The 12,005-nt window shown below is 39.3% G+C and overlaps 1 protein-coding gene across 2 annotated transcripts; it reads right to left on the bottom strand.

The window, feature by feature from the left end:
* Nucleotides 1-709: 709 nt before the first annotated feature.
* Nucleotides 710-11,681, bottom strand: LOC106609007 (Fc receptor-like protein 4). Of its 2 annotated transcripts, none has more exons than XM_045721788.1 (14): nucleotides 11,414-11,681; nucleotides 10,491-10,532; nucleotides 10,055-10,327; nucleotides 9,561-9,824; nucleotides 9,053-9,337; nucleotides 8,716-8,832; nucleotides 8,568-8,592; nucleotides 8,385-8,482; nucleotides 8,174-8,224; nucleotides 7,695-7,775; nucleotides 7,535-7,597; nucleotides 7,341-7,412; nucleotides 1,316-1,378; nucleotides 710-1,146 (listed from the first exon to the last, which is right to left on the bottom strand). In XM_045721788.1, the coding sequence occupies exons 1-14, from the start codon at nucleotides 11,442-11,444 to the stop codon at nucleotides 1,139-1,141; spliced, it is 1,473 nt and encodes a 490-aa protein (XP_045577744.1). In that variant the 5' UTR covers nucleotides 11,445-11,681; the 3' UTR covers nucleotides 710-1,138. The 2 variants fall into 2 exon arrangements, with proteins under 2 accessions (XP_045577744.1, XP_014062805.1); XM_014207330.2 differs by having other exon boundaries at nucleotides 7,341-7,415; nucleotides 11,414-11,680.
* Nucleotides 11,682-12,005: the final 324 nt, after the last annotated feature.

Raw genomic sequence — 12,005 nt, 5'->3', positions numbered from 1 at the left:
GTTTGCATGACTTCTTCTGCCTGCTCATAGGTCAGTGTGGCTGAGGTACATGAAACACCTGCCAAATTTTTCAGAAGGTAATGGGTCCCAGGTTACTGATAGAAGCCCCCCTTCTACGTTTCAGGTAACATCTTGTGGTGATGCCACTTCCTGTGACTGTTTCTCAGGAGCAGTGACAATGACCTGGCTGCCGGCTGTCTGTCTGACCACATAGACACAGAAACGCCATAACTAAAACAGTGACCTTCCAGACCATGCAGGGACACTAAAAATAGCAGTCAGAGTCATACACAACTAATGTCATTATTCATGACCTTTCTGTAGGATGAGGAGGCAATATGGGAGAACTGGTGGTCATTCATACGTATGTTACTAGATCCTCAGAACTCCTGCAGAGTATGACATCATAAAACTGAGAAGAACTGTTCTTTTCAGGCACACTCTTCCACAAAAAGTAATTCTGAAAATCTCAATGGGTCTTCAGCTGATGGGGTACGACATTTGAACTTTGCTCAAGGGGCATTTATGTTATATTCTTCAAGATTCAATGGGTAGATATAATTAAGTCCAAAAATGGATGCGGAAATAACTCACACATTATGGAGCCTGAGATCTATACTAGGCTTAAAGGAGTTTTGACCAGATTAGGTTTTATGGAAAAGTTGATGACATTATCCATTTACTGTAAGAAAACACTCATGACATCTGGTGGATGAAAAATAGTTTATTAAAAAAGCACAACGCAAAGATATTGTAAAAGTACAGGTGATTAGAAGAAAACGGGAATAGTACTTTTTGGGAAATTCAAAAACAAATACGTTATTCTATCATCTGAATAAATCAACAATAAACTCAATACACAATACGACGATGTACCATATTGTTAAAAAAAGCTGTTACAGTGAAACACAATTTAACCATGTTGAAATACAATAAAATAAGTAAATAAAATAAGTGAGAACTCCTTGATGTACAAGGTGTTATTGCGTGTGTGTTTGTGCATGTGTGTTTGCTTGTGTGTGTTGAGCGTACAACATCCATGTTCTGGGTTCCTTCTGCTCTTCTGATGGTGTGTCCTTCCATCCTTCTGTCCCTCCATCCTTCCCTCCATCCATCCATCCCTCCATCCCTTACCCCCTCAAGTACCTGCAACATATCACCACACAAAGTTGTTTTTCGACATGCAGTCAAATAAACTCTTAAGAATTAAACAAAGAGACATACTTTAAATAGATACATTATACTTTGATATCAGAGAATTAGTTCCATATTAGTATCATACTAAGTATCAATAGCTTATGGCTATTAGTCTTACCTGGGGCTGTACATGGCTTCAATTGAGAATAGACCAAATCTGCCTCAGGTGGGGTTGCTGTTTCTGTAAGGGGTGAGGATAAAACATCAGAATAATATAACAGTTATATACAGAATATTATACAGCGAGTCAATTTGGGGTCAGAGGTGTGAGGTTATGATAGGGGTGTCGTGTCTTTGGCATCATTAACTTGAAGACATGTTTATCAAATAACTCTCTGTAATTATTATTACGCGATTAAACTGATTAATCGTGTAACTGTAATTAACTAGAAGGTCGGGGCACCAAGGAAAATATTCAGATTACAAAGTTATAATTTTCCTAATATAACTTTCAGATATTATAATATCTGATCCATGAGTCCCCTGATTAATGATATGTTAGTTTACCTCACGCCAGTCTCATTCCAAACGTCGCAAATTGTTGGTTATCTGCACGAACCCAGTCTTCACTATGAGTCATCCATGCAACAATTGTCTTAAAATCATTTATTTACTAAACTAAATAATTCACAGAAAGGCATATAAACAGTAGGTATCGTTACGAAGAAATGGTAGAGGAATGTGCCCTAGTGGGCTAAACCGGCATGGCGGCTTGTTAACCTCTTACATCTAGACGTTCCGCTAGCGGAACACCTGCTCCAATATCCAATGATAGGTGTGGCGCGAATTACAAATTCCTCAAAAATACAAAAACTTCAATTTTTCAAACATATGACTATTTCACAGCATTTTAAAGACAAGACTCTCCTTTATCTAACCACACTGTCCGATTTCAAAAAGGCTTTACAGCGAAAGCAAAACATTAGATTATGTCAGCAGAGTACCAAGCCAGAAATAATCAGACACCCATTTTTCAAGCAAGCATATAATGTCACAAAAACCCAGAAGACAGCTAAATGCAGCACTAACCTTTGATGATCTTCATCAGATGACAACCCTAGGACATTATGTTATACAATACATGCATGTTTTGTTCAATCAAGTTCATATTTATATCAAAAAACTGCTTTTTACATTAGCATGTGACGTTCAGAACTAGCATACCCCCGCAAACTTCCCGGGGAATTTGCTAACAATTTACTAAATTACTCACGATAAACGTTCACAAAAAGCATAACAATTATTTTAAGAATTATAGATACAGAACTCCTCTATGCACTCGATATGTCCGATTTTAAAATAGCTTTTTGGTGAAAGCACATTTTGCAATATTCTAAGTACATAGCCCAGCCATCACGGGCTAGCTATTTAGACACCCGGCAAGTTTAGCACTCACCAATATCAGATTTACTATTATAAAAGTTTGATTACCTTTTGTTGTCTTCGTCAGAATGCACTCCCAGGACTGCTACTTCAATAACAAATGTTGGTTTGGTCCAAAATAATCCATCGTTATATCCGAATAGCGTCGTTTTGTTTGTGCGTCCCAGACACTATCCGAATGGTAAATCAGGGTCGCGCGCATGGCGCAATTCGTGACAAAATAAATCTAAATATTCCATTACCGTACTTCGAAGCATGTCAACCGCTGTTTAAAATCAATTTTTATGCCATTTTTCTCGTAAAAAAGCGATAATATTCCGACCGGGAATGTCCATTTAACTAAACAGAGGAAAGAAAACAAAGCTTTCGGTCGACGCGGGCACGAGCCTGAGTCTCACAGTACTGTAACCAGCCACTATCCAAACGCGCTACTTTGTTTCAGCCAGAGCCTGCAAAGCCACGATTCAGCGTTTTGCCGCCTTCTGAGAACCTATGGCAGCCGTAGGAAGTGTCACGGGACAGCTAAGATCCTCACTCTTCAATAAACAGAGACAAGAAGAACGACACCTTGTCAGACAGGCCACTTCCTGCATGAAATCTTCTCAGGTTTTTGCCTGCCATATGAGTTCTGTTATACTCACAGACACCATTCAAACAGTTTTAGAAACTTTAGGGTGTTTTCTATCCAAAGCCAATAATTATATGCATATTCTAGTTACTGGGCAGGAGTAGTAACCAGATTAAATCGGGTACGTTTTTTATCCAGCCGTGAAAATACTGCCCCTAGCCATAACAGGTTAAACAAAAGGGGGGTGGGGGCAGCGGAGAAGACACTACAGAGTTGATAAATATTAACAATTGAAATGCTAATCCTTTGCACAATGAACGCTCACTCATTCGGGAACAATTGCAATCAATATATATTTACGCTTAGTGTGTCGTCGGGATCTTTGTTGAAAAGTTTGGTTCTGTTGGAGAGTTATGTCCTCGCGTTCTCTCTCTCGGTTAGAATGGATCTTTCAAAGTGACATTCATTAATGTCGTTATAGAATGGATGTTTCGTCGGTCTTCGCGTTCAATGATACCGAATTCCTAGCTGCAGACTAGTAATTAATATCTTATTCTGTATCGATAGTCTAATAGTTTAACCACGTGGTATGGTTAAAGTTCAGTAGAGGGATGCATGGTCAAACCTATTAGCCAACTCGTAATGGAGTGGAGGCCTGGTCTACGGAAAGAAACCCTGGGTGGGGGTTTATATACTGAACGTAGAAAAGGCTGTCACATGATGCCAGGACCTGTCTGTGTCCCTGGGGGCATGCCGATGACTTGGTAAAACTTTAAACAGAAAATACAATTCTCTCACATTAACATCTTACAAGCATCCCAACATATTCCAAATAGCTTTCTCCTTATTCATTAATTTTATACAACCATTTAGATGTAAGTCTCATAGCTGAGTCTAGTATATAAACATTATTATGGTAATATAACCGTATTGTCTCTCAAGAGTTTCACAAAATTGAACCAAACAGACCAGTTTGTAGCTGGATTCTTCACCGATCTTTTATACCTTCTCCAGAACATAAATGTCATTCAGTTCCCCAGTTTTGTGAGGTGGAAGAATTCCATTGTCTCTCTATGAAAACACTCTGTCTCTTTATACTGTGGCCATGAGGCAGGACATTTTCTTAGGAATTTACGACCCCTTCTGACCACAGCAGAATGGGTGTAGGAGACAGAGGGAGATGGTGAAGAAGTGCAGGGGGAGGTGCAGGGGGAGGGGGTTAACCTCTATGGGCTAGGTGGGACGCTAGCGTGCCACCCGTGGTGCACTCCATCAACAGCAGGTGCATTTCAAGAGCGGCAAATTTGAATCCAAATAAATGTCAAAATTCAAATTTTTCAAACATACAACTATTTTACACCCTTTGAAAGATAAACATCTCCTTAATCTAACCACGTTTTACGATTTCAAAAAGGTTTTACGGCGAAAGCATAAATTTAGAGTATGTTAGGACAGTACATTTACAAGAGTTGTGTGTAATGTTTTGTCAAGTCAAAGACAGGGTCACCAAAACCATAAAACCAGCTAAAATGATGCACTAACCTTTTACAATCTCCATCAGATGACACTCCTAGGACATTATGTTAGACAATGCATGCATTTTTAGTTCTATCAAGTTCATATTTATATCCAAAAACAGCGTTTTACTATGGCATTGATGTTGAGGAAATCGTTTCCCTCCAATAACCGGCAGTCAAGTCAGCGTCACAAATTAAATAATTAAAATTAGAAAACATTGGTAAAATATTATATTGTCATTTAAAGAATTATAGATTTACATCTCTTGAACGCAATCAACTTGCCAGATTTAAAAATAACCTTACTGGGAAATCACACTTTGCAATAATCTGAGCACTGCGCCCAGAAAAATACGCGTTGCGATACAGACTAGACGTCATGTTGGGGAGATCTAAAATCGAAAATACTATGTAAATAATCCATTACCTTTGATTCTCTTCATCAGATGTCACTTCCAGGTATCACAGGTCCATAACGAATGTAGTTTTGTTCAAAAAAGCTCATCATTTATGTCCAAAAATCTCCGTCTTGTTAGCACATGATCTAAGCCAGCCGGACTTCTGTCATGAACGAGGGGAAAAAATATATTTACGTTCGTTCAAACATGTCAAACGTTGTATAGCATAAATCATTAGGGCCTTTTTTAACCTGTTAGGGCTAGGGGGCAGCATTGACACGGCTGGATAAAAAACATACCCGATTTAATCTGGTTACCACTCCTACTCAGTAACTAGAATATGCATATACTTATTACATATGGATAGAAAACACCCTAAATTTTCTAAAACTGTTTGAATGGTGTCTGTGAGTATAACAGAACTCAAATGGCAGGTCAAAACCTGAGAGATTCCTTTACAGGAAGTGGCCTGTCTGACCATTTCTGGAACTTCTTTGCCATCTCTATCATTTACTAAGGATCTCTGCTCTAACGTGACACTTCCCACGTCGTCCATAGGCTCTCATAGCCCGGGAAAAAGAGAATGTCGTCATTCCAGCCCCAGGCTGAAACACATTATCGCCTTTCTCAAGTGGCCCATCAAGAGACACTAGCTTATGCGGGCCGACCCCGACCCCCCCCTTTGGGATTTTTTCCTCTGTTTGCCGAAAAGGAGATTCCCTGTCGGAATTTTACCGCTTTTCTACGAGAAAAATGACGTAAAAATTGATTTTAAACAGCGGTTGACATGCTTCGACCGACGGCAATTGAATACTTTGAATTTTATTGTCAGGAATTGCGCCAAGCGCGGACACTTCTTTACTATTTCGGATAGTGTCTGGAACGCACGAACAAAACGCCGCTATTCGGATATAACGATGGATTATTTTGGACCAAACCAACATTTGTTATTGAAGTAGACGTCCTGGGTGTGCATTCTGACGAAGACAACAAAAGGTAATGACATTTTTATAATAGTAAATATGATTATGGTGAGTGCTAAACTTGCCGGGTGTCTAAATAGCGAGCCCGTGATGCCTGGGCTATATACTTAGAATATTGCAAAATGTGCTTTCACCAAAAAGCTATTTTAAAATCGGACATATCGAGTGCATAGAGGAGGTCTGTATCTATAATTCTTAAAATAATTGTTATGCTTTTTGTGAACGTTTATCGTGAGTAATTTAGTAAAATGTTAGCGAATTCCCCGTAAGTTTGCGGGGGTATGCTAGTTCTGAACGTCACATGCTAATGTAAAAAGCTGGTTTTTGATATAAATATGAACTTGATTGAACAAAACATGCATGTATTGTATAACATAATGTCCTAGGGTTGTCATCTGATGAAGATCATCAAAGGTGAGTGCTGCATTTAGCTGTCTTCTGGGTTTTGGTGACATTATATGCTGGCTTGAAAAATGGGTGTCTGATTATTTCTGGCTTGGTACTCTGCTGACATAATCTAATGTTTTGCTTTCGTTGTAAAGCCTTTTTGAAATCGGACAGTGTGGTTAGATTAACGAGAGTCTTATCTTTAAATGGCTGTAAAATAGTCATATGTTTGAGAAATTGAAGTAATAGGATTTTGAAGATTTTGAAAATCGCGCCACAGGCTGGCAGTGGATGTTACGTAGGTGGGACGAATTCGTCCCGCCGGTCACATAGAGGTTAACCAGAACATGAATAATATTCAAGGTGGACGAATGCATACTCTTTTATAACGTATTGGAACGAGGGTACCCAACATGAACTCGCGCGCCAGGTGTCTAATGGGACATCATCGTTCCATGGCCCTTGTTCGGTCAGATCTCCCTCCAGAAGACTCAAAACACTTTGTAAAGGCTGGTGACATCTAGTGGAAGCAATAGGAAGTGCCAAAATATTCCTCAGCCCCTGTGTTTTTCAATGGGATAGGTTTAAAGGTAATACAACACATCAGGTATCCACTTCCTGTCAGAAAATGTCTCAGGGTTTTGCCTGCCAAATGAGTTCTGTTATACTCACAGACACCATTCAAACAGTTTTAGAAACTTTAGAGTGTTTTCTATCCATATATAATAAGTATATGCATATTCTAGTTACTGGGTAGGATTAGTAACCAGATTAAATCGGGTACATTTTTTTTATCCAGACGTGCAAATGCTGCCCCCTAGCCCTAACAGGTTAACTGTGCTCGCTGTACCCAAAGAGGGCAACGTCATGACAGGGGGAATATGGAAGGAGGGATGTCCAATCTTACCTTTCTTCTTCTTGGCTTTGGCCTTCTGTTTAAGGTTAACCTCAGCATAGGTCACATCAACAAGTCCAGTTGCTGCTGAAAATTGACATTTCCAGTCAACAAATTAAGGAATTAGATTATTCTGAATATTTTTTGAAACTCCAAAATCATACATTTAAATTTCACTGACCACCAACCTGTAGAATGGGTCTCACCTGTGGTCTTCCCTGTCTTCACCGCAGAATAGACTGGATTTTCTTTTGGATCAGCTGTCATTTCTGAGGAGGAGGAGAGAATTTGTACGTTTCTATCAATTTTGATGACTAAAAAACATTGCTACATTTTATATTAATTTATGTGACAATTGAAAGTTACTTTTCTTTTTCTTGTCCAACTGTTTGAGTTGAATCTGTGCGTACATCACATCACTTGATCCAGCAGTAGCAGTACCAGCATCTGAAATATATAGGTAATACACTAATATCTCTACTTAATGTTAGTATGCTAGTTATATTAAACATATGAAGAACAACAGCAACAACAACTCTATACTGTATTCATGCTAAATTTAACATACAGGTAGCCTTGTGGTTAGTAACCAAAAGATTGCTGGGCCAGTAACCAAAAGGATGCTGGATCGAATCCCTGAGTTGACAAGCTAAAAATCTATCGTTCGGCCCCTGAGCAAAGCAGTTAACCCACTGTTCCCCAGGCGCCAAAGATGTGGATGTCGATTAAAGCAGCCAACCGCATCTCTCTGATTCAGAGGGGTTGGGTTAAATGGGGAAGACATATTTTATTTGAAGGCATTCATCTACAACTGACTAGGTATCCCCCTTTCCCTTTCCCAGTACCATTGTCATCATTGTCTGAGGGTGTGATTGTATCATAGATGTTAGCGCCATCTGTTGGTCAAAGAAGAGAGAGAAAGATTAATAGGTTGGTTTTCCCTCAGCTTGCCTAGGGACATAGAGTACGGTAACATATATATAAAGTGAATGGTGAAAAGTCAGAATGTGATGTTACAGAGAGGAAAGTGACAGTGGTCTGGGATGAGAGACTGACCATGCTGTAGATGTGTATACCCAGCATCAGGAGCCTGGCTCTGGGTAGATCCTTGGTCCTGTTGGGGGTCCAGGTTGGTGCTCTGGGGCTGGGGGGGCCTACAGGGAGAGAGATACTCATGAAACACACAGATTATATTTTACTGTATGAAAAGGAACGTAGTTGAAAGACAGGTGTACTCACGAGAATATTCTGTTGCAACAGGAATCTGTAATGAGAAATGCATACTATTATACTGTATCAAGTCATTACTGTTTTATTATTTTGTTATTAGACACTTTTCTCCTAAACATGAACCAAAAAGACAAATGAGAATTGATAAAAGTCTCACCTTTGGCTTTTTTATATCGACACAGCAGTACCAGGAGAATGGCCAGTAGAACACCAGCAACAACCAGGCCCACAACCACTCCTACTAGGACTGATGTAGAGGGTCCAGGATTTACGCCTGGAGAGAGAACAGCAAATCACCATCAGACTCTGAGGTAGTTGTAGAAAATAAATAAAGTAGTGGACAAAGAAAAACATTAATACACATTTCTACACACACACGCACACACACACACACACACACACACACACACACACACACACACACACACACACACACACACACACACACACACACACACACACACACACACACACACAGACACACAATTACTCACCTTTCACAGTGATAGTGACAGGATCACTGATGATTGATGATATGGATCTGGACTGGATCTCTCCCTGACACCAGTAGAGACCCTGGTCAGACTCAGCAGCTCTACTGATGGTGAAGGTGGCTCCTGTTGTAGTGTGTCTGTCAGACAAGGTCACTACTTTCTTAGTGTTGTCTTTGTGCCATGTATAGCTCCAGCCACTGTCAGACCCCACTGAACACGTCAGAGTTACTGTCTCTCCTTTATATGCTGGGTTTGGATTTACGGTCAGTGTAGTTTCAGGAAGAGCTAAGAAAACAGAGAGCAGAATATCAAAACATCTGGATACATGCTTGGTCATTTATAATAATTTAACACTTACTGTTAAGTTTTGATTAAAGTTTATTTTAAATAGGGGTATGTTGACTCCATTCAGTTAGAATTTACAGTCTATACAGTATATTTAGATTTTCCTCATTCGCTTAAATTTCAGAAATTTCAGACAGTGATTGAAGGTTAATAGCGAGCTCACCTGTGACGCTAATGTGGAGAGATGAGCTGAGATATGAATTTTGGGGCCGTTTTGTCCTTGTCCCCTGACACTGGTACTGACCAGCCTGGTCAGAGAGAGAGATGGTGCTTGTTTTACTGGTCTGACTGGAAAGCAGTTCTTTATTCATTAACCAGTGGTACGTCCAGCCTGTGTAGTTTGATATGTCACACTGCAGCTTGACTGTGTCTCTGGGATACAGTGTCTCCTGGGTAGTGACCATCTTCACTGAGGCTGTAGGCAGAGCTGTGGAAACAGTTCAAGAAGACAAATACAGGTAGTGCACCAATCAGTTAAAAGTATGATCTTAGTACCGTACAACATATTTCTTCAATTATTACATGAAATGAGAATAAAATAACGGAAGAATCTGAACTGCAACTAAAATGACAAAATAGAATCCTTAAAATGGGGCCCAATGTCAAGTGGTTATGTGTATGGAGGCACTGATGTGAATGAGAGATAAGATGACTTACCTGTCACCGTCAGTGTGACTGCATCACTCCACTTAGAATCCTTCTTCTGATCAATATGTCTACCCAGACACCAGTAGTTACCACTGTTTGAAATATTAACCTCACTGATCTCATATTTATGCTTCCTACTGAATAAGTCTACAACATCCTTGCGCCATGTGTATTCCCAGTCAGTGACTTTTCCCCTCTGTATGTTACATCTGAAAGTGACAGACTCTCCACTGAATATCTGGGAGGATTTGGGGCGTATGGTCAGAACAGCCTTTGCCTGTCCTGAAAAACATAAAACCAGAATGAAACAATTTCTTTACACATGTTATTTTGAAACACTCAAAACACAAAATATGTCTATCCAAAAGCAGCTTTAAAAATTACAAATAAAACATTTGATGAAGCATTAAGAGATGAAGGCTTGATCAAGTGTACAAATATCTACCATCATCTTCAGAGTGTCCAGAGTAGATGTGTGTACTCAGCACTACAACAAAGAAAGTCACATTGCTCCAATATTAGATAGAAATAAATAACAACACGCCATATTCATGTTACTGATTACCAAATCCATCCTGTAATTTATTTTAAAGGTGCAATCTAAGATTTCTACACACATGTTGGATCTTTCAATTAATTATAGGCATTTATTCTTGAAGAGTATAACTTTTAATTCCCTCAACTGTCTTATCCCATCATAAACCAAAATATATGGTTATGTTATGACAACTATTGTAAACAATGTAGATGAATGAATTTCCTTAGCCCCATCCCTCAGCCATATACCACAAAAAGTGTCAGGGTGGCCATTTTGTTGTAGTTTGAATTACGGACTGCAGCATTAAATGGCCGCTGACTTCTCATGTTCTGCACACAGAGAGTGTACAGAGACCAAAAACACCAAAATACCACTCATCTCAGTTTAATATAACTGTAGCGAAGGAACCCTCAACCATTTACAATAATCACAACTTGATACTACAACACATCCAACAAATATTGCATTTTATATTCATTGTCATTGACAGCATATTTCGCAACCACTGAGTTAGCACCACTCTTTAGTTCCTGAGTGATGAGCTGGTTAAATGCACACCACCACACTAACCTGGTCTGCATGGCATCGGCTATACAAGCTCAGGTTCTCACAGTGATGCAACATCAATGTAGAATGGTTACTTTCTACACCATATTTGCTGATATTTCCTTTGAGTGCCATTTACTAATATTTTCCCAATAAGGGCTAAAACACCAAAAACAAAGCTAAAGCATGAAACTGTCTTCATATCGATTAATGTCTTATTCCTTTTCCCCTTAAATTCTTAGTAAATGAGATAATTAGTGTTCATAAACAAACTCAGTACTTACATAGTAGCAAACAGAGCAAGGTGTGCTCCATTCTGTCCCCACAGACAAGTGACTTTCTCTACAACTACAGTCCTTCTAACAAACCCTCTACTTCCTATATGATGACAGTCTGCTTAGATCACACCACATCATGCTAAGATCACACCTCTTCACCGTACACAGAAAAGCAGAGAAATATTCTAGAGAATTGTAAAAATAGATAAATACGTAAGTGTAGGACTTCCCTCAAACCTTTGCTCAGTTGTAAGGTGGCAAGCCAAGCCAGCTAACCTCTGTTGGGGCACAATGGAAATGGACATCTCCAGCCACCCCTCACTTCTCTCTCTCTCTCTCTCTCTCTTTCTCTCTCACACACACACCACACATCAGATGGTTCTGTTATGAGGAATATATTTAGTTAGCTACTGTCTACATATATATGTTTGTTATTGTGTTGTATTTCAATTTGTCTGTATACAGTATGTCATGTGTATCAGGTCTATTGTTCATGTACTGTATTATGTGTGTGTTGTTTGTGTGTGTGTGCGTGTTGTGTTGTGTGGTTTGTTTGTGTTTGTCTATTGTTTATTTTTGTCATTATTTTTTACTTTTT

The sequence above is a fragment of the Salmo salar genome, chromosome ssa07 (assembly GCF_905237065.1).
Source record: "Salmo salar chromosome ssa07, Ssal_v3.1, whole genome shotgun sequence".
NCBI classification, from domain to species: Eukaryota; Metazoa; Chordata; class Actinopteri; order Salmoniformes; family Salmonidae; genus Salmo; species Salmo salar.
This window is presented reverse-complemented; position numbering and strand designations above follow the sequence as displayed.